This window comes from Punica granatum, chromosome 7, assembly GCF_007655135.1.
Source record: "Punica granatum isolate Tunisia-2019 chromosome 7, ASM765513v2, whole genome shotgun sequence".
Classification (NCBI taxonomy): domain Eukaryota; kingdom Viridiplantae; phylum Streptophyta; class Magnoliopsida; order Myrtales; family Lythraceae; genus Punica; species Punica granatum.
Genome location: NC_045133.1, coordinates 5,085,965 through 5,111,941, shown reverse-complemented (window position 1 = coordinate 5,111,941; position 25,977 = coordinate 5,085,965). Strand labels below are relative to the sequence as shown.

Here is a 25,977-nt window from a genome sequence, read left to right as displayed (position 1 = left end):
AATGCTATTTACCCTATTATATATCGATATATGAACTTGACTATAATTAATGAATTAGAATATATATTCCTTACGGTCAATATATCTCAATGGAGAGATTATATATATATATATAGAGAAACAACTTACGATTAATAATTTAAATTGTTAAATTTGATATTAAGAATATTAATTTTCACCTCCCAACACTAATAAATTGGCTATAAAAGATAAAGTCTATTAATTTTTTTATATTAAATGGCCTCATAATGATATTTTTACCATCGATGCCAATGCCAATTCAATGTAAATTTTGAGCCAATATTGTATAATAAATGGGGTATAATAGTAACTGTATTATAGTTCCTAAATTAATATGTTAAGTAAAAATTAATTAATAATACATATTATTATAAGTAGGAGTAGCAAATATGAAAATGAAGAATACATTAACTCGAATCATCATTATTATTTCAAAAGTAAATAAATATTCATAATCTTAGGAAAATAAAGAAAATTTACAATGATATGACTTTAAACTTTATTGAATAATGTTTTAAAACTATTGCAAATCTTAAAAACCTCAATTAAGTAAATCTCTCATGAAAATTATTGATTCATTTTAGCTAAAATTATTCAAATTCACGAAATTTAGTATATGAAATTTGAGTAAGAATAGCACAACAAATAGTGAAATTTGATTTTCTTGAAAAATAAAAAATCATCCTCAAAACTATTTTTGATAACTCATCAAAAATCTCAATTAAAAAAACATTGTAGAGTACAATGAAAAGATCAAGATCTCAAGAAGTTACCAATGACAATAAATGATAATGGGAAAATAAGTGTAATAAAAAAGTTATAGTCGCTAAATTTTTATTGGATTGAAAAAAATTATAATTTTGAAAACGTTACACCATTACATTTCTTATGCTTTTCCAATATATTTGTAATATATGAATTGATCAAAATTCCTAAAGATATTTGGATATAATTAGTAGATATTATATACTCTAGAAAAAGAAATATTTTTTCTTGAATTTTTTTAAAAATTTAACTAAAGTAGTTAAGTTTGAATGATGTAAATAAAAATATATTTGTAGTAAAAGTCCCATGCAGTGCACAAGCAAAAAACCTATCTATATTTATGGCAAAAAAACTGCAATAAATAATAAATGCGAACACTAAATAAATATAATAAAAATAAATATTATAATGAATAAAATATAAATAAATATATCTATAAAATAAAGTTCTCATGTTATATATATAGTTCCACATTAGAAATAAAGTATAAATTACTAAAAGTTATTCTTAATAAAAAAATTTAAATTAAGTAATTTAAATGAGAAAGTCACAAATACTATTATAAAAAGCGTCATTATACCATTTAGAATCAAAATAAAGTCTAAGGTATTAGAAGTTATTGTTCAAAATTAGAAATTAATTAAAAAATTTAACCATTCATAAGAAGTAAATTTATCTTTAAAATTTGTGAATAAGTAAACCACTGTAACGTACGAGATTGAAAACTAGTACATAAGTAAAAGAGAATTGCTGCATTTAATAAGGTCCATAAATATAAATATAAACTAATTTGAATATATGAATAAATATATACAAGTTTTACTGTTGTAGAATTTTATACCTATAAGTTATAATAATAATAATGATAATGGTAATAATAATATCAATGTAGAAGATTACTGAATAAAATGTTATAATTAATATTGGTGACTTAAAAAATATTTAATAATTTTCAAGATTATTTTTATAAATTATATATGAAAATTTATTCTTTCCCAAAAAATAACACGTTCTTTGGGGTTTTTGTTTATATAGCAATTTATTATAAAATATAAGGAATAAAAGGAGGTAATAAAAATTTACAAGATAGTAGATCAACTCAAAGCTTACCACTACATAATGAAGTAGAAATTGCATGAATGGACTAACATTTTCATTGGGATTAAAGTACAAGATATTCCTATAATTAATATTACGTAGTTATATGTTTTATATTATAGAAGTTAACATGATAATGAAAAATAAAAGATCAATATATTGCTTGAAAAATATCATTACATTTAGTATGAAAAAAGTAAAATTCATGCCACGCACGAGCCACTAAATTAGTATATTCTAATCCACAAATCTAACATTTACTAAACGGATTTTATTTCGGTTTTACTAGCAAAAATTTATTAAAAAAATGTACTTTTGAAAAGCTAGTCCAATCGTATAACAAAGTAAGTCTTTCGTACACCTAGCCTGAGGTAGGATGTAGCGCTAGTTGCTTCAATCGGTCGAAACCAGACTGTCTAGGTCATGATCGAAAATGAAGAAATTACATATTATATGAGAAGGAGACAAAATCAATATTAGAACGTGGTGAACAAAGGCCAAAATCACGGAAATTTATTTTGATTGACTCGGAGAATTAAACAGATAACTTTCCTATTTGTAAGCTAAGCAAACAACCGAAGTGGAAAATAAATAATTTTAAAGTATCGGTATAATATTTAAATGAGATGTTAAAAAATCCTAATACATACCAATTGATCGATAATCTTATTTTCAAAAATTCTATTTCCTAATCGACAAAATAATATCTAATATATAATAGAAAACATGAGTGCATTCTCATAATTTAATCGAAGATTTCTTTAATGACATCTAAAAGATTAAATTAAGATCTGCTTACCCTTTTGGCCCTTGCAAATAATATGATTATTATTATGGACGTGAGGGCCGGGAGGGTTAATGCTAATGACTGCATAGTTTAGGGAATTATACGCAATTAATCTCAAAATAAGGATCAGATTACAAATTAAATATTTCCCCATTTGGGCCGTTGAGAGAGGGAAGGAAGGGCTGAGGTTTTAGGAGACTTCCTCCTTCTTCCCCACTCTTCTCCGTTTCTGCTCCTATTTAGGGTTTTAGGGTTCTCTCTCTCTCTCTCTCTCTCTCTTTCTCTCTCTCTCTCTCTGCGCGAGCGGAGCTAGGGCAAGAGCAATGGACCGGTACCAGAGAGTGGAGAAGCCGAAGCCGGAGTCGCCGATAAACGAAAACGAGATCCGAATCACCACTCAGGGCCTCATCCGGAACTATGTCAGCTACGCCACCACTCTCCTCCAGGTATCGTCTCCGGAGCTCCTTTTTGCAGTTGTCCGGACGGGGAGGATTCGGCCCGTTGTGGCTGTTCAGTGTGATGGTTGAGCCGCTGCTGTTGTGTTCTGATTGTCATTGTGTCCGGGTTCCGGAATGCTGGGACGGTCGATGAGTTTGTTGACCGAGTTGTTGTGGTTAATTGGTCGCTTCTGCACGTATTGGGAGGTGCTACGGTGCTACGTTTCCGGTGGTTTAGCAGCTTCCTAGATGGCTGTTTTTTTAACTCAAATCTTGCCTGTTGCCTGGATGCATGCTTAAGGATTCGTTGATTTAAGGATTGTTGATGGCTGTGCTGTTAAGGGTGAAGTTAATGGCTTATCAGAAGAGTTTTGTGTTGTTGTTTGATTCTATGAATGCCGTACTTCTGATGGGTTCCGACTAAGTGTCAGCTCATAGTGTCATTGTCAGGGCTCCGAAGTTTTCTTCCTCGGATTTGTTATGGGAATGTGTTTTTGGAATGAAATATAATAGGTCAAGTCTTCCACTGGATGTGCTAGTGATTGTTCTGCTTGAATTGCTTGTTGATATTTGGTTGCTGAAGCAACTTTTGTGGGTTTAAGATTAAAGATTTTCGTCGATATTTTCTGCGTGGTTTGTGATTGATTTTTGGAGCATTTTGCTCTTCCTGTTGTGGAAAAATTATGGTTTAGTTTCCTTAATACCTCAACTGAAATTGGTTGAGTGTCTTGTGATTCATTGAAATTATTTGTCTCAGTTCTTATAATGAAAACGACGTGTTATATTCTTGTTATGAAGGAAAAACACGTGAGAGAGATTGTCTTGAAAGCAATGGGTCAAGCAATCAGTAAAACAGTGGCAATTGCAGAGATCATAAAGGTTGTTGTCCACTTTTCTTTCCATTCTTACGTTCTATGATTCTGAGGTCTCTATTGCATATGCATTTTTTGACAATCATTGCTTTCCCTTTTGAGCAGAAGAGAATTCCGTTGCATCAGGATACTGCCATCAGTTCAGTCAGCATAACTGATGTTTGGGAACCTATAGAAGAGGGACTTGTACCGTAAGTTAAATCAGTCATCCCCTAAATTTAGTAGCATCTCTATGTTAATTTCCACATTGTATGGGACAGCTATTTGACCATAATGCTTGATGCAGTGTGGAAATGACCAGGCATGTTTCAATGATCTCAGTCACCTTGTCCACGAGGGATATTGACAAAGACTCTCCAGGGTAAGTGGTGTATGTTGTCTCACAAAATCAGAAAGAGAAATCTTGCTCTCAGAAATTTCAGATGTGGGACAACTACAGGACGGCTTAAACAGAGCTAGCCTGTTAAGTTCTCTTTTATATGTCAGTGCCTATAATATTTGACCAATCATTTTATTCTTGCAAAGTTATGAAACCTTTGGTCTTGATTGGTTTTATGTAAAGCTATGAATATATGTATGTATACATAAATATGTGATGTGTTAATGAGATTCGCCTGTCTTTAGGTACCAAGCTCCTGTTAATGTGGAACAACCCAAGCAGCAATATTACCAGCAGCAGCAGCAGCAGCAACCTCGACAGGCACGTGCCCCCTACAACTCGTATAACGAAGGTAGGTGAACAGATAGATACCCTTCATTATGCATTTAGACCCAAACAGAAAGATAGATGGCAACTAATTTTGAGTTCTCAAATTTCTTAAGAATCGTACGGTCGAGGGAGAGGGGGGCGTGGGAGAGGGAGAGGACGGAGCTGGAGGGGAGGATATGGGAACTATCAAGGTGGTGGGAACTACGAAGATGGAAACTACCGTGGGGGGAACTACGAAGGTGTAAACTACCATGGCGGGAACTACGAAGGTGGAAACTACCGTGGCGGGAACTACGAAGGTGGAAACTACCGTGGCAGGAACTACGAAGGTGGGAGCTATCGTGGCAGGAACTATGAAGGCGGTGGTGGGAACTATGAAAGTGGAAACTACCGAGGCAGAAATTATGAAGGTGGAAACTATCGGGGTGGAAATTACCAGGGAGGAAACTACCAAGGTGGAAATTATCAAGATACAAATTGTAAGCATTTAAGAATATTGCTGAAGCAGCATCACTTGTTATGTAGATGAAACAACACTTAAATTTCTGTTGGGAACTGCTCTGCTTATTTGATTGTTCTCACCTGCTATAGATAATGGTGGGTATTCCAACCGGGGCCGAGGAGGAGGGAGAGGCAGAGGATGGGGCTATGGTGGTAAGTATGCGTTTTTCCATTACTTTATGTGTGGGCAATTTCCTATGAAATTCGAAGAGTAAGATGTCTCTGTAGCCTCGGAATACAATTTCACCTCCCATCAATTTGTGATATAGTTCTTAGATATTGAATAGCTCCACTGAGATGCCATACTTGACATGTTTGTTGGACAAACTGTTTTTCTTCTTTGCCTTATAAAAGAGCAAATTCTCAGCCAACAATCTGTCTCTTAAACAGGAGCTGGATATGAGAGGGGGAGAGGAGGTGGCAGAGGCTACGGCCGCGGTCGTGGAAGGATGGGTGGCCGCTCAAGGGGTGGCGGCCGTGGTGGTGATCAGGCTTAGTCGGGTACCACCTTCTGTCTCCGCCATTCTGTTTCGAGCTGAGCACTTGCCTTGGGTCTCAACGAATTAAGAGAACTATCATCTTTTACTGCAAAAAAAAATAGTCATCTACTACTGTTGGGAGGGGAATGAATGCACGATGGAAGTGGTTTTGTTATGGTGATGGTCTTATCTGTTGGTTTTTCCTTAGCAGTTAGGTTTTCTCTCTTGTAGGCCTAAAGTTCGATTATATTGAGGTTGTGGGCAGAACGGCTTGGTACTGTGTCGTTCTCTTTGGTTCTTATTATGGTCGTAAAGCCAAGTGCAAGTGGTCAGGTCAGGTCGGGTCAGGTCAGTTTGATGTTTATTCCATCTGGTCCCCCAAAGTTTGAAATACTCTCTTGTATCTAATTTTTTTTTTTTTCCAATAGGCTCTATTTCTTATATTTCTTTATTACTTTGTGTCTCTCTACGAATCTTTTATCTTCTGTTGAAGGTTGAAGGCATATTTAAAGTTAAGAGAGGGGAGGAAAAAGAGAGAGAGAGAGAAAAAAAGGGGGAGAAATCGTTGGTTTATGGGTAACAAATAGTTATAATCCATCGTTCTGGTACAACTGCACGAAGATTCGACCAGAGGGAACTTTTTAGGGTCTCAGTCGGGGCCAGGTCGTGGGTGTCCTGTGACTGACCGTTGAATGGGGGAACAACCCCTGCTAAATGGGCCTTTTCTCTCCATTGGTTCTAGGCTTTGTAGACAAACCGGCCCCGAGACCATGGGAGCTATCGATTTGAGATGGCCCCAGGACCATCGGGGTCCTAGGCTTCATGGACTACCCTGCCTTTTTTAATGTGCATTGGGATTTTGTTTCAGTTATGTATGTCTACTGAATGTACTGAGTTCGGTTTTTGATCTTCGACTCTCATCTTGACCTCCTCGAATAGAACTAGCTGGCGAGTCCCACCCGTGAAATGGGAAATGGAAGATCTGTTCGGGCTAGATTCACCTACTGGGCCAACCCATTTCTATGAAAATCATAAGTTATAAAGAAACGAAAACAAGGGACTTATCCCAAGCGGAAGCACTGGCTTCATTCAACGTGTATTCATGTTTACGCACGTCTGTTGAGAAAAGCAGCTGGGTTATCGTCATGGTGAAAGTTCTTCGCATTGATTCATGGGGGAAAAGAAGCAGAAGAAGAAGAAAGTTCTTCGTATCGGCTGAGAAAAGTACTTCTCGGAACCGTTGGATCGGAGAAGTTGATCTTCTACTAAATGAGGGAAATCTCGTATCGGTGACGGTGATATCGGGCACTGTATACAACATAGGATAGTAGGAATAACGAAAGGTCTATGACTCTATGGTCTATTGGTTTCTTAAAAGGGATAATTCCTTACTACTAAACTGTAAATTTGTTTGGCCAACAATTTGATCCTTGGATTTTTGAAAGTCTACAAATCAATCCTTGAATTTTAATTCTGTTACTCAATTCAGCCTCTGATGTGGCTGCTTACGTGACTATGTGGTTGCTAGAATAAGAAACAGTTTTTTTTTTTCTAATAATAGTAAAGAAAAGAGGTCCAGATCGATCGATCGTGGGAGCTCCTCCTATCGGGGTAAAAATTCAAGGATTGATTTGTCGACTTTTAAACATTGACGGCCAACTTGGGGGCCTCCGCAAATATTTAGGACGAAATTGACTAAAAAATAGAAGAAAGAAGAAGGACATTTCATCTTAGGTTAGGTTAATGGTAAGAACCATCATCTCGACTGATGTCATGTATTAAAAGATGTCTTTTTAGGGAATTGACCTAATGGTAAGAAAAAAATCTATGTGTTTGGATTGAGAGTTGAGTTGAGTTGAGTTTTGATTTTAATTGGTTTGTAATGGTTGTATTGTTGAATTATGAAAAAAAGTGTGAAAAAATAATAAATAATTGAGAGAAAATAATGATTGTATTGTTGAATTGTGAAAAAGTAATGAATAGTTGAGAGAATTTAATATTAAAAATTGAATTGAATGGTTAAAAATATTTAAAAAAATAAAAAAAGTAATAATTGTGATGTTGAATTGAAGATAAGTGGAGTTGAGTTGAGTTGAAAATTGTTGCGAATCCAAACACACTCGTCACGTGATCTCGCGTTCAATTTCCCTCGAGGCCAGCAGTCAGAGTCAGCCCATTTTATGGGGAGTTCATCCAATTCGGATGTCATTGCGGGTTCTGAAATTCCGAGGAATTAATCGGGTGAGAACTGGACATTTCAGTTAGCGAAAAAAAAAAAAAAAAATTTAGAACCTCTTTGGATCGTCTAGGAAATGGAAAAAATGGCAGACGACGTTTTTGTCGTGTCGTCGCTTGTGGCGGCTCGCGCCCGCAACCAAAACATGACCATCCTCCTCCTCCTCCACCTTCCCCCCCCCCCCCCCCCCCCCCCCCCCCCCCCCTCTTTTTCACCATTCCTCTTCTTCTTCTCCCCCTCTCTCCGCCTCCCTCCATTTCCACACCGGAGGAACAAAATTCCCCCACCAACGACCCTCCGCAGCAGAGGTGAGGAGGAGCAATGGCGGCGAACGACCCGCGGGTGATCACCGACAAGGAGGAGATGAGGCGGTGGTCGAGGGCCATGAGGTGCCAGGGGAAGCTCATTGGGTTTGTGCCCACCATGGGCTACCTCCACCGGGGCCACCTCGCCCTCGTCGAAGAGGCCCGGAAGCACTCCGACGTCGTTGTCGTCTCCATTTACGTTAACCCAGGTCGCCTCCTCCACACAATTTCCAGAATTTTTTCCATTCCTTTTCCGCATTTGTATGTCGGGCATTATGATTGATTAGTACTGAACTAAAAAGATTATTTACAGAAATAAGTCCTTGTTCGACGAGCTCGTCGCAGCTCGTGTTGTCTTCGTATGTTTCAGAGGAAAAATGGAAGAAGCTTTTATATTCTTGTCCAAAAAAAATGAAAGGAGACGGCTTTCGAATGCATGAATATGGGAAATTGAAGTCGTTTTCGACAAGCGAAGAGGTTTTCCTAATGACAATTTTGTTAGGAAAAAGCTGATGTTACTGTTCTATTGCAGCTTTGAGTGGATAATCCTTACTTTAGCATCGCGCAGAACTCGAACATGTCGTGGCTTCTAGGCTTTTAAATCGGTTTAGGTAGCAGTCTCCTTTTCATCTTATTAATGCAAGTATTATGTGAAACCACAGGTCAGTTCTCTCCCACGGAAGATCTCGCTACATACCCGTCCGATTTTCAGGGTGACATCCTTAAGCTCAAGTCTGTTCCCGGGGGAGTTGATGTTGTTTTCCACCCGCAGAATCTCTATGATTACGGGATTAAAGCTAAATGTGGGAGAGGGGTGAACGGGAATGGTTCTGGGGCCGGGAGTGCAGTGTCCTGTTTGGAGGCCAAGGGGTTCGGGCATGAAACGTGGGTGAGAGTGGAGAGGTTGGAGAAGGGAATGTGCGGGAAGAGCAGGCCGGTCTTCTTCAGAGGGGTTGCCACTATTGTATCGAAGTTGTTTAATATCGTGGAGCCTGATGTTGCTTTGTTCGGAAAGAAGGATTACCAGCAATGGAGAATCATCCAACAGATGGTGAGTCTACTTTTGAGGTCTCAGTTTAAACCTTAAGAAGCTTTAAAACGAACAGACCATAAGGGAGAGTATCATCGATCCGATGCTTCGGTTGGCAATTGCAGGTTCGAGATCTGGACTTCCCCATACGGATAATCGGTTCTGAGATCGTACGAGATAGTGATGGCCTTGCCATGAGCTCCCGCAATGTGCACCTCTCACCCGAAGATAGACAAAAGGTCTCTTCAACAGTTTTTGAAACCGTTCCAGTTTATTGCGTTTACATCAGTAAGCCATCCATATTATTTCTTATGGTTTGATTTGCTGTACAACAACAGGCCTTGTCCATAAGCCAGTCACTGTCAAAAGCTAAAATTGCTGCAGAGACGGGTCAAGTTGATAGCAAAAGCTTAAGAGATGCGGTGATTCAAGAAATAACTGAATCTGGTGGAAAGGTCGACTATGCCGAGGTACGGCATGATGTTGCTATTCTTTCCACTTAATTACATGATCGTCCTTCGCATAATACAGTATCGTGAGTGCATACAGACGTATACAAAAATATTCAAAAGAACAGCTTACATACGCCTATTTTCCTTAGCTCTTGGAGTATGATGATGAGATGTGCCTGGTAAAGGACTCTGTTCTGTTGTGCTATCCGTATTATTTTCTCCATCCTATAGGATCGTAGATTCAGTTCGAGAGAGATTCGTATGATTTACGATTTAGGAACCTTCTGCAGATACATTTCGAGAATCATTCCTATAATTTACATATGAACCTTTTGCAGATAGTGGACCAGGAGAGCTTGGAAGCAGTGGAAGAAGACATCACGAGTCCTGTCGTATTCTGTGTTGCAGCCTGGTTCGGGAAGGTCAGGCTCATCGACAATGCTGAAATCAGTCATTGAAGAGGCAATCAGTCTTTCCATTAGATTTTTGGTTTTTCCATTGTTGTCGAGATTGTAAACCCGGGACATGTCCTGAGGCAATTTATCAAGATTCTTTCATTCTATCACAGTGACAATACAGAAAACTGTATTACATTCGTTCCTGATGGAATATCAAGTCAAGATAAGTTCATAGAGTGAGTTCCAGTCGTCGTACTAAAAGGTAAGATGCAATTCTTTCAGCAATATATTCAGCTTCTGGACCAAGAGAATGGAGTATCAAAAGTTCTTTCTTGAAACAAATATCAACAAGAACGGTTCACTCTAGTACAATGACGCAGCAATTTTCGATTTCCACACATCAAAAGACACTAAAATCTATACACACTGGCGGTTCAAGAGTATTCTTTGGCTATAGGATAAATACCGAAGAGAAGATCATGTGATGTGATTTAGCACCGTATAGTAAGACCTGTGAGCAGCAGCAAAATTTAGTGACACTTGTGATTGCTGCAGATGGAGAGTACAATGATGAGGATCAGAGCGATCAATATTCCCAGCACAATCAGCTTTATCTTCATGTTCTGCAACCACATCTTCCTCCTCATCTTCGTACCCTGCTGCCTGAAATCTTGTGCCTGAAAAGTGAATCGGGAAATCAGTCTCGAAGTTCCAGAGACAAATGGAGAGGGGATTTTGGGAGAATATGGGATGAGAACTATGGGATGAAACATCAACAGTCAGGTGGATCCTTACTGCCTGAAGTTGATTGTTAAAGGATAAGGAAGGAAGGGCATTGATGACGCATCTCAGACTAATGGAAGGAAAAAAAAAATTTGTTTCTATCACAACGGAACTGCAAGACATTATTGTTTTCCTCTGCTATGTATTTTCTCAAAGAGCAGTGCCCGAGACGATCAGTAAAATACTGACCCGATGTACACATGCTTGTTTTTAGCTGGAAGAAAGAAATTAAGATATGCAGACCTGAGAGCGGAGGTTCTCTGTTTTATCCACCAGAAGTTCAATCTTCTCTCCCCGATCGAGCACCTGAGAGATTGATCATCGCAATATAAAAGACGCATTAATATACTCAACATTTTTTAGTTTTGAAACACTCAAGCAATTCCATGAGATGGTGATATTGACTCACTTTCTCGATGTTTTCCATCATAACTCCTTTAACCTCTGAAACCTGGGCTTTCACTTTAGAGATCTTGCTGATCTCCTCAGGATGGTCCACACAGTACTGCATCTGCTCCTTCAGTTTGGGCCTTGATTCATTTGCAAACTTATCAGTGGCTGAGTAATCAATGGAACTGAGAAAACAAACCTCTGATGAGATTGGATTTAGATAGCTATGGTGATTACCCAAAATCCTTGTTCAGGCTATAAGCAACTGCAGTAGTAGCTTTTCCTCCGGCATATCTCTTGGTGAATTCCTCCTTGATCCGCTCGAGAAAGGCAATTGGGACTTGCCGACCAACGGACTCAACAGCAACTACACAGTAAACTGCATTTGCAGAAGCGTGAAAATCAATTTAGCAGACAGAAATGTAAAGGAAAAGGAATAAACTTCAGGCTGCTTATAAATCACATCAAGCTCAGAGTAAATGCACAACAGGTAACATGAAGAAGAACCAATTTGTTCAAAGTATTCGATGGCACGGCGCTAACACGTACCCCAAACCGATGTAAATCGTTGTATTGTTCTACAGGCTAAACAAGTTACTAATGATCGATGGACTGGTTGTCTTCTCACCTTCAAAGCATCTAAAATCTACAGAAATATCCATCTGTAAGAATTTGACTGACGATCAATTTGAAAGTCGAAGCTATTTTAAACAAGAACTAGATCTGTCCAGCAAAGAATATCAGATTGCCCTGCTAAATATATTTGTCGTATATATCAATATGCTTAGGCCATAACTACAAGGATATGGCCTCTGAGCTCTTCATTCCATGAGTAGCTTCTTCTTGCACAATGATCGGCTGCAATTTTTGCATATTCTACCGTTACCGAATTTTCAGTTCTGAACCGTTACATGACATCGATCGAACCTAAGCTCTCGGAAATGAATAGTTGAAAGAAAGAGAAATGCCCTGTAACCGAATCGTTTCACAGGGCCGTTCATGATTAAGCCATGAATCGATATCACCGGCCACTATTTGGACACGAAACGACGGTCGAACTCAAAACTCGTGCTCGAGGTGACGCGGAGAGTAGATCGAGAGCGAGATCAACGCAGAGTCCACTGAGACAGGGAAGGAAAAAGCGGGCGGGCAACTTACTGAAGCCGTCATCGACGAGGTAGTTGAAGGTGTGGCCGTCGCAGTTGTAGGTGAACCTGTTGCTCGTGGCGGGGAGCTTCTGCAGGCACTGCGACGCCACGGCGGTGAAGTTCCCGGTGAACTCCGTGTACTCCGCCAGCACCACCGTGCCCCGCGCCACGCAGCTGTAGATCAGCGACTGCTGCCCCATCGCCGGCACCGGAAAACCTAGAGAGAGAGAGAGAGAGAGAGAGAGATTCCGTTGCAGAGCGAGAAGGTGGCGGAGGAATTTGAATTGCTTTTCAGAGAGCGAGAGAGAGAGAGAGAGAGAGAGAGAGAGAGCGAGAGGGAGGACGTTCTTAGCGAGGTGGGGTGCTGCTTTTCTTCTTGTTGGGGAAAGCGGGGGAACGAGCTCACCCCTCCGTGCTCCCGGCGCCTGCTCCTCCGCATTTAAGGGCGTGGGTCCCGCAACCAGACTAATCGTGCGCCGGGTGCACGGGGGAGGGAGCTGTTGGAGTGAGCGATGGGGGATGAGCTGTCAAGCTAACCCTCCATTTACCTTGGGATTAACGGGAATGCCACGCTGCCTCTGATTGAGCGCTGCTTCGTACTTTTGCTCCTCTTCTCCACTGAAAGGTCATTTTTGTCTTTTTTCCTTACATTTTCTTTAGTTATTTTTTATTTATTGTTTATTTATTACGGCGCGTTTGATCTGTACTAATTGGCGCCTTCTTTGTTACTTCTCCGCAAAGTAAATCCTCCGTCCGGAAAAAACGTTTTCCATTTTTCTGCTTGCCCTATTTGTTTTCGATTATAAGAAAAATCCATGAGCTCTAACACAATTAAATAAAAATTTTAATAATTAATTCACTCAAAAAATTCTACTAAAGCGACACGGATAGTCTCACAACGATATCGAATTTGAAATTTTTTAAGGTAAACATGTGCAACACTGCGCTATATCATCTTTGATTCTGATTGCACGATTATTTCGTACATCAAAAATGAAAAACAAAACTAAATCAAATGAAAACATATTGAAAAAAGTATATTTATTTGGCTAAATCAACCAACTTCCCTCATAAAAAATTTATATATATATATATATATATATATATATATATTGGATGAACAAGAATCCTAATTATTTGTTCTCTACATAGCTTTTGGGTGGGACAATTTCAGTGGACAGATAGTAATACATATAAAGGTAAAGAGAATCTTGTTTGTGGAATAATATCTGAATCGCAACAAATATTTGAATCGCAAAAGCTTGATGCATATCTGTTTCTTTCACTATTTTCCTCTTTTTTTTATATAGAGGTGATTGCTCACGTACTTTTATCTAATTTCGATTTTGATTTTTATGAAAAATTTATTAGATTTAGGGAATTATGATTTATTTTTGTGGATATTTTTCAGTATGCACCTTAGTATCAATAAGTCTAATAGACCATGACTAATCCAGTCGGGAGATTGAGCATTAAAAATTACTATTTCTCCCAACAAGTATGATTCCCGAGTTTGAACTTGCGTTATCATTCTTACAGAGTTGAGCTGTTTACTACTCAACCAAAAGTTGGTGGTGTTTTTTATGAGAAGAAAGTGGTCAAATTTATAGGAATTTTATTTCTTTTTTTTTTGTGAAAATAAGAGTGATGATTTACAATAAAATCAAATTACTGAAAAAAAATAAAAGCGGTTAGGTTACAACATGAGACTTTCCTTTAAATCAATAATTGTATAATTAAGTTATAAGATTAATATCAATCGATTTATCCCCCATAATTTGCATGACGCCGATTAAGTTGAGGATAAATAAGTCATCTCATTCATATAGGTCGTCTAGACGGGAAATAGAAAGTATTCACCTGCTATTTCGATTTTACAGTTGTGGTAAATTCTTTAACAGTTATATGATAAACCTATCGGCACATTAAGGGGAAATGAAATGCTGAATTTCGGTAATTGAATGTTTTATACTATAATTTGCAATTCCATTGGCAGGTCCACCAATAAGATAATTATGGGTTAACTAATTTGGGTGATTAGCCATTCTGAATCCGAGCTAAAGTGGTTAGTACGTCTAACCCTATATGATATTCCACCAAACACGGCTGACGCATCATTCGGTTGGAGCTTGAGATATCTCTGTGTTTTACATTTTGTTCCTTCTAAACCCAACACTAATTACTTTTCTTGTTCGATAAGACGTAATATTTTTATTTTTATTTCGGCAGATGTAATTTTTTTGCTTTAGTTCATCCTAAGAGACAGATGAGATTCACGATACGTAAGCGTATCATTTTTTGAGTAATTAGTAAGTTGATCATCGTAGTCTTGCCAACCCCATCCGCGAGTATCTGTCCAACATATCATTCGTCTTGCAGCACAGTGTGTATTACAGGAGCCTCGTCTCAGACTCTCGAGTGCAGATTGGCTGTCGAAAAACCGATTTGGATCACTAGAACCAGCTGTAAAGAACTAATGTGGAGGATAATAATCGAGCTGATCAGGTGTGAACTTATCGCTGTCGATATTTTCCTTATTTTTGTAACCGTGCTTAGTGCTTGAGAAGTATTTGACTATGGATAGTGGGATAAGGAAGTGCATAACGATGGACTTTGATGCGGAGAATTTATTGGACATTGGTTTGAACTCTCTTCTGGGGTTTGTTCATCCACATGTCTTTATCAATCATCTTAATTTTAATTAATTAATTAATTAATCAATCAATTAGCAATAAGTTAATGGCCCAGGATATTGAAAAAAATAATGCGATGGAGACATAATAGGAATTTAAAAGATTGACATTTCTCTGGTATCTCTCGGTCTTTCTGGTTTTTGTCATGCTTCCTAATCCTACGCGTATTTCTTTAGTTATTCTCGCACGCGAAGAAGCAAAACTATGGCATAGGACTTGGGTCATCTTTGACAGTCGGGATTTGGTAGAATCTATTTATAGAGCGATTACGATATCATAGCGACTTCAAGTCATTCGTCCGAATCATGCATAGTCCTAAATACGGGTGTTGAACCAAACTATCATTAGTTTCACAAATGTTCCTAAAAGGCATGTTTCCCCGATCGACCTCGCTACATTGGCCAAATATGTACCATTTTCTGGCGAGATGATGACTACCACTGCACCAAACCAATCCAGGATGGGCCCACAATTGGCTAGCTTCGGGGATTTAAACGCTTCTTAAAATGCGACGCTGAAATTATGTTTTCCTTATTAAGTTCGCTTTTTATAATATATTATAAAACAGCATTGAGAGGTCATCGGATGAATATTAAAAATTACAAATGCATATCTAGTCGGATGCCTATCCAACTGTTGGCTCGGACTCTCTAACTGAACCGATCAGCATTACGAAACGATTCGGCATCGATTCAGAACGGAATCCCGATCCCCCGAGCCTAACATGGATGTAACGAGTACGTTTGATTAAAAGATAGAGCACGTCATTACTTTCGTTCGTCCCGCGTCCACGTCAGCAGCTGCAACTCACGAGGTGTTCGTTTCTGCATGAACCAGCCGGAAATAAACTAATCGATGTTTAATTGAACTCCAAAACATTTGACCCTAAAACCCAAACCCATAAGCCCCCCTCTGAAACAACGGCTTTTCTTTATATATATATATATATATGTATGTATGTATGTATCTATAATATTAATCTTTGGATTTTTTTTATTCCGAAATTCCAGGGCTTCCATCATTTTCACCCGAACCTAGGTCCGAACCAGAGGCTGACGTGGAGCCGAACGGAATTGGCCCCAACCATGAGCGTGACAGCTGGCTAGCATGCTCTAGTGCCGGTGCTGCCTGCCCTTCCAAATTTCACCTTTCCACTTTTATTACTTTTTCCATTTTAAGGGAAATCTAGAGTGGCACGGTGCTGCCGGTTGGAAAAATTTCCATCAATTTCTTTTTTGCTTGTCGTAGTCATTTGTATAATAATTAATTTATAGTTGAAACTAATGATAAAATTACTTATGTGTAAAACTTATGAGCTCTCGCTTGATAATAACATAATCCAAATTTTTTGAAAATGAGTAATAATTAATATTTCATACGCTGTAAAAGGTAAGCTTGCCTTTGGTTTTCGAGTTGAATTAATGATTCAACTCAACTTGATCTGTGAAATGATTGCAAACATTGATAAAATATATTAAAGTGTGATAATATGTATGTATGTATATATAAATGTGAAAGTATATATGAAATTTATTATTAAAAAATTGATTATAAAATATTTAAAAAGTATGAGTAATAAATTATTATTAAATGAAAGAAAAAAATAGTAACAATTATATTGTTGAATGTGTGGAAAAATATAGTTGAATTGGTTACAATTAGATTATTACTTAAAAAACAAACGAAGTGTAATATTTCTTCCCACAAATCTTCATTTGGATTTTCAGCGTGCGTTTGGTTTGTAAGTAAAATTTTAAAATCATAACTTTAACTTAACTCTACCCACAAAAAAAAACACATTCAAAGTAAAAAAAAATGTGAGTCACATACATAAACATTTATATCACTTCATTATAATAAATTCTCAACATCATCCATTCATTTCCATGCTAAGAGGTTCCTCCTCTTTCAGCGTGCCATATTTGATTTGCAATACGGTCTCGTACTGCATCTGTCTTCCTACTGCTCATGTCAACATCATTTCAGATTCCATTTTGTTGAGGCGGATTGCGAAATTTATCGTAATATTGCCATGCATCACCATACTCCTCAAATAATCGATCGTGATAACTATTGATCCGAATAAAATTGTGCAACATAAAGCAGGCAAACGAGCGAACAACAGCTTGATTCACAAGAAAATCGTACAACGGTATCAAGCATAAAAGGAAGAATGCGGGGCAGGGAGGGGGTCAGGTTTCCAAAGTTGCAGAGGAATACTGCTTCGAAGGAAGTAGGGGAGGGGGGGGTAGATTTTTATAACAATCAAACGGTCAACCAGGGAGGAGGTGTGGGGTCCACCAGTGACTTCAAATGGTCAATTGACTGTGACATTTTCAAAATCAAAATCTGATTTTAAAATGTCACTAACAAACCAAACGAATCGTTTAATATTTCTAATTAAAAAAGAATGAGCTCAATATAATAAAATTTAAGTAGCCCTCCAACTTTAAACGATTGAACTTTACTTGCAGGAGGATTTTGATATTCACTAAAGAATTTTGTAGCCACGATCAAGTCAATACCAAAGAAAAACTTACTCTCGGTCATCAAGGTGGCGCAACTTTTCGTTTCTATCCAAAAAAATAATATTTTTATCATCATAAATAATAAAAGACTATATAAATTGATGATAAGTTGAAATAGACTCTTTTTTTCCCGAATGTGGACTGGTTTTAGGTGATTCACGTTCATTCCCCTAAAGTAAGGTCTCAAATGTATTTAGAAAAAAAATATACAATCGAGATAGTTTTATCTTTTAATGGGCTGACAAAACTCGAACTTAGATTAATTAGATCCGTTGAATTCTCGAATACCAAGTGATGCACATTGAACTTATTGGGGCCTATATCGCTCGAACCTAAATTTTTCGGGTCAGAACTTCTGACTGCTGGGTGTACATGCTGGGAAAAAAAGGACTTGTATAGTTAAATGAAATTAAAATTTGGAAAATATATATAAAAAAAGAAGAGAACGATACAAAAAATAAATAAGAGAAGGGTGGGTTTCTACGGGAGTGAAAACCCACCTTACTTGCTTGAAGGAGAAGATGGGCAAGGTTTAATATATTAAGATATTTCTATACTACGCGTCCGCTATTACAACAAGTAAGTGTATAGTCAAATCAAATCAAATAATCTTCTAAAACTCATAAAAGAAAAAGAAAAACTAATACTATTTTAGTTAAGTGATAAACTGTATCAATTTTTGTAAGGAATAGAATATAGGTTCGAGTACTACAAAACACACATATTGAGAGTGAAATCTTAAATGCTCTATCTTATGAAATTGCGATATTAATTTCTCATGTAATTTTTTCACTTAAAAATGATTTATTAAAACATTTAAGTAAAACGGTATAAAATATGTTTAATCTACTAAAAAATTTAAGTAAATTATATAGAAATATGGATAATTTACTTCATTTCTAAACAATTATTAGAAATTGAAATAGTTTATTCTCAAATGCTTATTTCAAATATAGATAATATTGAAATAAAAATAATTTACTTTTTTTTTGTGTGTACCTTGGTATCCATAAATCTAATGGGCCTTGAATCTAGTTCAAGTTAGGTCACCTTTGCTAAGCGTAATTTACTTAATATTAAGGTACATTGCACATCAACGGAAAAAAGGCATATTGCAAAAAATCTTAGCAATTGATCGATCCTATAATAAATAGGTGAAACTATGTACTTATCTTTGACATGGCGATGTTAAAGATTAAGTCCAGATCGGCGGACAATATTAATAGATACTAATCGCAAAGAATTATGAACATCATCTCCATCCATCGGTAGTCGAAATAAAGAAAAAGTGTGACCTTAATGTAAGTAAAGTTATTCTCTGCTCATATATATTAACGTTTCATCTATCTTTCAAATAGAGTCGTCGGAAAATACTCATTTATTTCTTATATATCATCTTTTTTCCATCTCCACCCAGTTTCGTTAAAATATGCTTGAGTCTTAGTATTGTTTTAACGAATGTCAGACGTGAATTCTAAGCTTTTTTTTGACTGATTTCCGAAACTCCGCCCTCAATTATGCCCGAGTCCTGGAGTTATTCCAACAAAAGTTACCCATGCATCTTGATTTTTTTTAAAAAAATTATAGTGAAGGTTTTCGAGTCCGCGACTTACATTGTTATACCAATGTTATAAGAATGACGTATTGAGCCATTTTGTGTATGTGTATATATACATGTGTATTGACACTCGAAAATCTGATAAATCTCTACTATTGAAATTGAATCAGCTCATTAATAAATAAAATTTTCTAAGGTCAATTTTTTTTAATCATAAAAGTCAAACTGAAATTTTATTTAAAACGAATAAATACCAAATTTTTTGGGTACCAAAACAGGGTCGCCATTCTCAGGTGTGGATAAATGAAATCTTTCTCCTGTACGGAAAGTTAATGAAGTGACACGGCGGAGGTGTTAACTGGAGCTCCGAGCCTGAGGTTCGGAGGCATACGAAGCAAAATATCTTCGTCCTCTTCCTTCAACCGATCCCCTCTGTACTTTTTCGTTTTTTCGCTTTCACTGTTTAAAGCTCGAGCTCTTCCTACTTCACTAACACTCCAACGAAAAGATCCTCTCTCTCTCTCTCTCTCTCTCTCTCTCTCTAGGCCCCTACAAATTCCCTAAACCCTCGGGTGCCCTGCTCGCACTCCCGGCTCTGCTGATGCATGATCCTCTGCCGAACCGACTCCAATTCCGGTGATTGCGGCCGCGAGATTCGCGGCTTGCCTGCCGCTGAATTCATTCTTTGGTTTGCTGTTCAGTGAGCTGAATTTGGTTCTGTTTGATGGACTGTGTGCAGATTTCAGCTGGAGTGTTTTGATTCTCGGTCCAGATCTCCTGCGATGTTCTGGTGAGTGAGTTTGAGCTCAATTTTCCAAAAAGGCTCTGCACTTATTGCGTTTCCATGTTTGGTCGCACGTGGAGCGAGTTGAATTTGGAAAATCTGTGCTTCAATTCAGTAGCAGCGGATTACTTCTGTTTAATTTGGTAAATTTTTCTGGCTGCTGAATCAGTCGAGTTCGTTGCATTGATGGAAGCTCTAATGCTGCAGAATTGATTGCTGAGATAAAACTTAACTAGCCTTTGTTTCCTCCTCCTCGGAGCTTCTGCTGAAACAATGGCGCAGAGTAATTGGGAAGCTGATAAAATGTACGTTGTCCGAGCGTCATCTCTTCTCGAGGATGCAATTTTTTTGTAGTTCGTTTGTGTGTTGCTTTAGTCTGTTGATTGACATTGCGAGGGTGAACTAAACTTTCGATCTTCAGGCTTGATGTGTATATTTACGATTACTTGCTGAAGAAAAAGTTGCATGTGTCGGCGAAAGCTTTTATGACGGAGGGGAAGGTTGCGACTGACCCTGTAGGTAATAATTTACAATTTCCAACATAATGCTCGTGTTGTTTACCATTCACGGTGTGCATTCTGGGCAAAATGTATGCTTTTCAAGTCATTGTCACTGATAATCAGTAACTGCAGTGAGGTTTGTTTATCTTATATGGCAGTAGTTTGTCATTTTTGCTTATTCTGCTAAAGTTGGAATATCATGTGCATTATTCTTGAATGTAGCTATTGATGCTCCTGGTGGTTTTCTCTTCGAATGGTGGTCTGTGTTCTGGGACATATTCATTGCGAGGACAAATGCAAAGCATTCTGAGCCTGCTGCCGCTTATATAGAGGTTTTATTAATATATTTCAAAATTTGGTTGATGGTACATTTTCTATATCCGCAAGAATGCTTATTCTCTGTTTCACTTAATTGCCGTGATTGTAAAAATAGGCTCAGAAATTGAAGCGGAGGGAGCAACAACAGATAAATATGCAGCAGTTACAACTTCTGCAGCAGAGAAATGCACAGTTACAGCGAAGGGATCCCAACCACCAAAATATTGGTGGTTCCATCAATAACGTGAACTCCGAAGGACTGATGGGCCAGCCATCAGCTAGTTTGTTGGCTATGAAGATGTATGAAGAAGGCATGAAGCATCCGCAGGGAATGGATATGGAGACCTCCCAAGCTCTTATTGATGCCAACAGAATGGCAGTCCTTAAATCCGCAGCTGATCACCAAGGGTGTGCTAGAATTCATCACTGCGTGCTTAATTATCTTTCACTTCCTTTGCCTGAATGAGCTGGATTTATGATATTCCTTGTCCTTGCGATGATTCAGCCAGATGGTTCAAGGCAACTCTGTGAACATCTCTGCAGCATTGCAGCAGATTCCATCTAGAACACCTTTAACCACAGTAAGCCCCCAGTCTCAGTTTCCCTTGCTTATATCTGGCATCCACATTTTCTAGCATTTCCTTTCTTTTATACATTTTTTGTTAAGTGAGTTTTGTTCCTAGGAATATCTGCCTTTTCTCAGCTATATAATGCATGACTTTGCAGGACGTGAAAAGTGAAGTTAACGTAGGTGCAACTCAGAAAGCATTGCCTGTGGATCCTTCATCAATATATGGACAAGCTATTTTGCAATCAAAGTCTGGAATAAGTGCTGCAGGTATATGCTCTGGTCAACTAAGATATTGTCATTTTTTTAAAACTTTTGGCTCCACAATCATTATCTGCATTTCTGCAATAAACTAAGTTTCCTAAAAGAATTGCCATATTGATTTAAATAATTGGTTCCATATTCATTATCTCCACTTTGCTTGTAGGATTGAACCAAGGAGTCACTAGCCTTCCACTAAAGGGTTGGCCTCTAACTGTAAGTTGTACTTTTCCTCGTTGGAGCACTATTTATCCAAGACTATATTCTATTCTAAGCGTTGTTCCACTTTTTCTTGTATTAGGGAATACAGGGCATTGACCATCTCCGGCCTGGTTTAGGACTGCAGAAGCCTAATATGCAGAACCAAAATCACCTTCTCTTATCATCACAGCAGCAACAGGCCCTGGCACAGGCTCAGGCACAAAGTAGTATTGGAAATTCAAATAATTACAATGATATGGATGCTCGAAGATTTGGTGGGCTGCCCAGAGGCACCACAAATGCAAAAGATGTTCAATCCACAAAGAATGATGGATCCATATGCTCTCCAGTGCAATCAAATTCACCAAGGGTAAGTGTAGTGCTTAGGACTTCTACTTTTGTTAAAACAATAAGTAAATAAGTATATAACTGTGAAGCCAGGTTATATTTTCCTAGCTGTGGAAATTATAGAATTCTTGGGAAGAAGGACAAGGAAAAATGATAAGCTCTGTCCTTTATATACTTATGGTGTGCAAAAAGCAGCAAATACCTTGAGGCATGACTCAGGAATATTCTTGCTATATATTAGATCACATGACGCATGGCCGAAGTGGCATATCTCTCGAGGCATGATTCATAAGTGGTCTTGATGGCCTTTTCAGAGCCTTTCTGCTATTCTTGTGTTGAAAGATGTCAGTGTTAGAAGCATGACTTGTTTCTTTTGGTATCTCACGTGCATTTGAACAGATGAAGATGGGCCAGGTGCAGCAGTCTTCCTCTCAACAGCAGGACCAGTTGCAGCAGCAAGTGCCACAGGTTATACTTTTGAACTTTGGATTGAAACTTTTATGGAGTTCTGATTTTGATATCCTGTAAGACTGTTTTGCAGTATATGCTTGGTAGCTAGTATAAATCTTTAATGTGTACTTATCACATCCTAGTTATTTTGTTGTGGCAGAATGGGAGAAAAAGGAAGCAGCACTCTTCTTCAGGACCTGCTAATAGCACTGGAACAGGAAATACAGTGGGGCCATCCCCTAACTCACCTCCATCAACTCATACCCCTGGTGATGGAATAACTACTGCTAGCAGCATGCAGCTCACTAATAGTGCTCAGAAGAGCATGATAATGTATGGTTCAGAGGGGAATGGGGGTCTTGCATCATCGTCAAATCTGTTGGTATGCCTCTAAGGATCTTTCTTGAAGATATGACTTCTTCAATGGAGTGACAGATATCTGACATTTCCAAATCATTGATCCTGCAATTTGTGGTTGATGTGCTTTAATTTGTTTGTGTTCTATGTTCTATAATTTGAGCTGCAGTGCCTTTATCGTGTTGAAGCTCCAATTAGCAATAATAGAGGTGCAATACATAGTCTAGCATGTATAATTAAATTTTAGGACCCCCCATAGACCAAAATAATGTTGTGATTCTACTCCATTTTTTGGTGCAGGAAGACCTTGAGCGCTTGGGAGATCTTGGTTCTCTTGATGATAACGTGGAATCATTTCTGTCACAAGATGGAGGAGATGCTGCTACTTTGTATGGAGCAGCCAAACAGCGTCCTGCTGAGCAGCAAAAGGAGTCTTCCAAAGGTATTGTAATGATAAGTATTTTTTCCTTTTCCTGTTCTACGTAGGAACATTTCTTTTGTTGTTTTTTCTAACCGCGACATTTGGTTTCAGGTTTTACTTTTGGTGAAGTCGGTTGTATAAGGAAAGGATATAGCAAAGTTACGTGCTGTCATTTCTCTTCAGACGGGAAGTTGCTAGCTAGTGCTGGACATGACAAAAAGGTATTGATGGTGCTACATTAAATAGTTGATCTCTGAGATTACTTATCTATGTCCATTCCTTGATCGTCTTTGTGGTATGTTACCCAATTAAGTGCTCTTGTTTCAACAAGTGGAAACAATGAGTTAGAACTGTCATTTAGTTGTTGCCTGGATATTTGATTTCTTATTTAGTATTTACTCTGTGGATTAGGTCATCCTGTGGAACATGGATACACTGCAAAGGGAAAGCACCCCTGAAGAACACAAATATGTCATAACAGATGTTCGCTTCAGACCAAATTCATCTCACTTGGCAACATCTTCAGTTGATAAATCCGTGCGACTATGGGATGCAGCCAATGTAACAACCTTCTGCCTGAAGACATAATAACATAATTTTCCTCGCACTATTTACTCACTTCACTTATTGCCGCAGCCAAGCTTTTGTTTGCATGCATATACTGGACATACGTCACCAGTCATGTCCCTAGATTTCCATCCAAGGAAGACGGAACTTTTCTGTTTCTGTGACAATGACAATGAAATCCGCTATTGGAATATTAATACATTTTCGTGCTCTCGCATCTCCAAGGTAGGGATTCAGCTGAATGTCCTTTCCCGCCTTGAAATTTTATGGCATCACCATTCATGATGCTAATTATATGGTTGGCAAAAATGGTACAGGGAGGTACTGCACAAGTGAGATTCCAACCGCGAATTGGGCAGTTGCTGGCAGCGGCATCGGACAAAGTTGTGTCCATCTTCGATGTTGAAACTGACAAGCAAATTCACTCATTAGAGGTATGATGTGATATAGTCAGAACATGTTGCCAATTGGGGAGGGACCCCAGGAGGGCCCACAGAGGTCACCCACTTAGGGTGCTCAAAAAATTCTGATGAGCATACAAGACTCGATTCTTCTCATTTTTGTGGAAGTCATCTGACTTCACCTCCTGACCCCATCAGTAATTGAAAGGTCTCACTGAATTTCACCTGCTGCATCTCTGCAGGGGCATCCGGACTTGGTGAACTACATCTGCTGGGATGCGACTGGAGATTGTTTGGCATCTGTCAGTGAGAACTTGGTAAAGATTTGGTCACTAACTTCAGGAGAATGCATCCAGGAGCTGAATTCCAATGGGAACCAATTCCATTCATGCGTCTTTCACCCAACCCATCCAACTCTCTTGGTGATTGGCGGATTCTCGGTAAATTCTTGCTTCTTTCTTGAATTATTATCTACTTTACGAAATTGATGAAAAATGATGGAGGGCCTTTAACTTGGACAAGGGACCAATAGTTCATTATAATTCTATGAAAAAAAAATTGAATCCAAGGACACAGTTGTAGCTCTGGAAGGCAGAGTCTGGGTTCCTCGAGGGATGAGGCACATTTGTTCACGTTTTAGCTGTCATCTCTCCTCTCAGCAGTAGCCATATTTCGTTTCTGGGCAAATCTAGTAAGAAGTATGTACGAGCTAAGAGCGGCTGTCTCAAAGCTGAGTCTAGGCCTCTTAGTTGCACTTACACGGGGTTTTAAACTACACCGGACCAACCGGGAACTCCAGCCTTGGTTGGTCTGGTTTCCGGAAATCTGGATGTGTCAGTGATACCCGCTGCCATAATTCCCATTAGAAAATTATTAATCAGATGAATCTTTCATCCGTTGAACGTATTGAAATCATTTAAGTGAAAAAAACCCAATCAGATGCAATGAAACTCTATAGCTGGGCAGGTTCCTCTTCCAGTCCTTTTCTGAAAACTGGCTTTCACATTGTCGACGTAACTGATTATTTTCAATGATCCTTTATCTGCTGCTCTTTGGAGTTTGAGTCCTACATTACTCTTTGAGGTTGCTGCTGACTCTTTGCCGGATTCTGAAATTGCAGTCTCTGGAGCTGTGGAACGTGGCAGAGAACAAGAGAATGACAGTCCCGGCCCATGAAAACATCATCTCGGCTCTGGCGCAGACTCCGGTGACTTGTCTGGTTGCATCCGCTAGTCATGACAGCTCGGTCAAGATATGGAAGTGAACTTCGAATAACGAGGAAATTGTCTATCGAGGAAGGTGTTAAATATCGAGCGGATTTTTATTCAGAAATTATTGGCGTCTAAATAATAATTTAGCATATATATATGTTGTTATATTAGTTGCTGTCTGTTAGTATTATATAAGGGAAGGGAAGGTCAAAGAGCCTATATAGTGCTGCTTAAGCAAAGCAGCAAGTCTTGAGATGAAATTGATTGGAGCAATTAGGGTTAGAGGAGGATTGTGTCTATATACTGTAATGTCCTTCCTACTGGAAATTAACGAAATTGTTTGGGTCTTAATGTACATTGTACAAATATATATCAGATGATTCCGACTTTATTTATGTGA

General features: G+C 38.3%; 4 protein-coding genes across 7 annotated transcripts; 3 read left to right on the top strand and 1 right to left on the bottom strand.

The window, feature by feature from the left end:
* Positions 1 to 2,866: 2,866 nt before the first annotated feature.
* On the top strand, positions 2,867 to 6,120 carry LOC116215017 (glycine-rich cell wall structural protein 1.8). The gene is made up of 8 exons (XM_031550572.1): positions 2,867 to 3,117; positions 3,907 to 3,987; positions 4,086 to 4,171; positions 4,267 to 4,341; positions 4,605 to 4,711; positions 4,803 to 5,168; positions 5,281 to 5,343; positions 5,581 to 6,120. The coding sequence occupies exons 1-8, from the start codon at positions 2,995 to 2,997 to the stop codon at positions 5,685 to 5,687; spliced, it is 1,008 nt and encodes a 335-aa protein (XP_031406432.1). The 5' UTR covers positions 2,867 to 2,994; the 3' UTR covers positions 5,688 to 6,120.
* Positions 6,121 to 8,091: 1,971 nt separating this feature from the next.
* LOC116214755 (pantoate--beta-alanine ligase) lies at positions 8,092 to 10,553 on the top strand. Of its 2 annotated transcripts, XM_031550205.1 has the most exons (6): positions 8,092 to 8,419; positions 8,873 to 9,261; positions 9,366 to 9,479; positions 9,579 to 9,710; positions 10,031 to 10,154; positions 10,261 to 10,553. In XM_031550205.1, exons 1-5 carry the CDS (start codon positions 8,227 to 8,229, stop codon positions 10,148 to 10,150), a joined length of 948 nt encoding a protein of 315 aa, XP_031406065.1. In that variant the 5' UTR covers positions 8,092 to 8,226; the 3' UTR covers positions 10,151 to 10,154; positions 10,261 to 10,553. The 2 variants fall into 2 exon arrangements, with proteins under 2 accessions (XP_031406065.1, XP_031406064.1); XM_031550204.1 differs by having other exon boundaries at positions 10,031 to 10,330.
* On the bottom strand, positions 10,347 to 12,763 carry LOC116214756 (putative vesicle-associated membrane protein 726). The gene is made up of 5 exons (XM_031550206.1): positions 12,422 to 12,763; positions 11,501 to 11,642; positions 11,283 to 11,403; positions 11,117 to 11,179; positions 10,347 to 10,767 (listed from the first exon to the last, which is right to left on the bottom strand). The coding sequence occupies exons 1-5, from the start codon at positions 12,609 to 12,611 to the stop codon at positions 10,621 to 10,623; spliced, it is 663 nt and encodes a 220-aa protein (XP_031406066.1). The 5' UTR covers positions 12,612 to 12,763; the 3' UTR covers positions 10,347 to 10,620.
* A 6,889-nt stretch (positions 12,764 to 19,652) lies between these two features.
* On the top strand, positions 19,653 to 25,977 carry LOC116214904 (transcriptional corepressor LEUNIG_HOMOLOG-like). 3 transcript variants are annotated; one of them, XM_031550399.1, is made up of 20 exons: positions 19,653 to 19,826; positions 19,930 to 19,980; positions 20,182 to 20,279; positions 20,396 to 20,493; positions 20,697 to 20,806; positions 20,908 to 21,200; positions 21,298 to 21,373; positions 21,519 to 21,630; positions 21,788 to 21,837; positions 21,923 to 22,192; positions 22,570 to 22,638; positions 22,781 to 23,002; positions 23,147 to 23,186; positions 23,282 to 23,419; positions 23,510 to 23,619; positions 23,810 to 23,959; positions 24,035 to 24,190; positions 24,283 to 24,399; positions 24,609 to 24,806; positions 25,487 to 25,977. In XM_031550399.1, the coding sequence occupies exons 3-20, from the start codon at positions 20,248 to 20,250 to the stop codon at positions 25,628 to 25,630; spliced, it is 2,385 nt and encodes a 794-aa protein (XP_031406259.1). In that variant the 5' UTR covers positions 19,653 to 19,826; positions 19,930 to 19,980; positions 20,182 to 20,247; the 3' UTR covers positions 25,631 to 25,977. The 3 variants fall into 3 exon arrangements, with proteins under 3 accessions (XP_031406259.1, XP_031406261.1, XP_031406262.1); XM_031550401.1 differs by having other exon boundaries at positions 20,144 to 20,279; XM_031550402.1 differs by lacking the exon at positions 23,147 to 23,186 and having other exon boundaries at positions 19,655 to 19,980; positions 23,278 to 23,419.

Coding starts and splice junctions, on each gene's coding strand:
- LOC116215017 (XM_031550572.1), top strand. CDS start 2,995: ATGGACCGGTACCAGAGAGTGGAGAAGCCGAAGCCGGAGTCGCCGATA. Junction 3,118..3,906: donor ACGCCACCACTCTCCTCCAG/GTATCGTCTCCG, acceptor CTTGTTATGAAG/GAAAAACACGTGAGAGAGAT. Junction 5,344..5,580: donor CAGAGGATGGGGCTATGGTG/GTAAGTATGCGT, acceptor TCTCTTAAACAG/GAGCTGGATATGAGAGGGGG.
- LOC116214755 (XM_031550205.1), top strand. CDS start 8,227: ATGGCGGCGAACGACCCGCGGGTGATCACCGACAAGGAGGAGATGAGG. Junction 8,420..8,872: donor CTCCATTTACGTTAACCCAG/GTCGCCTCCTCC, acceptor GTGAAACCACAG/GTCAGTTCTCTCCCACGGAA. Junction 9,480..9,578: donor CACCCGAAGATAGACAAAAG/GTCTCTTCAACA, acceptor GTACAACAACAG/GCCTTGTCCATAAGCCAGTC.
- LOC116214756 (XM_031550206.1), bottom strand. CDS start 12,611: ATGGGGCAGCAGTCGCTGATCTACAGCTGCGTGGCGCGGGGCACGGTG. Junction 11,404..11,500: donor AGCCTGAACAAGGATTTTGG/GTAATCACCATA, acceptor AAATGAATCAAG/GCCCAAACTGAAGGAGCAGA. Junction 11,180..11,282: donor TGATGGAAAACATCGAGAAA/GTGAGTCAATAT, acceptor TCAATCTCTCAG/GTGCTCGATCGGGGAGAGAA.
- LOC116214904 (XM_031550399.1), top strand. CDS start 20,248: ATGGCGCAGAGTAATTGGGAAGCTGATAAAAT. Junction 21,201..21,297: donor TCCGCAGCTGATCACCAAGG/GTGTGCTAGAAT, acceptor GCGATGATTCAG/CCAGATGGTTCAAGGCAACT. Junction 24,807..25,486: donor TGGTGATTGGCGGATTCTCG/GTAAATTCTTGC, acceptor CTGAAATTGCAG/TCTCTGGAGCTGTGGAACGT.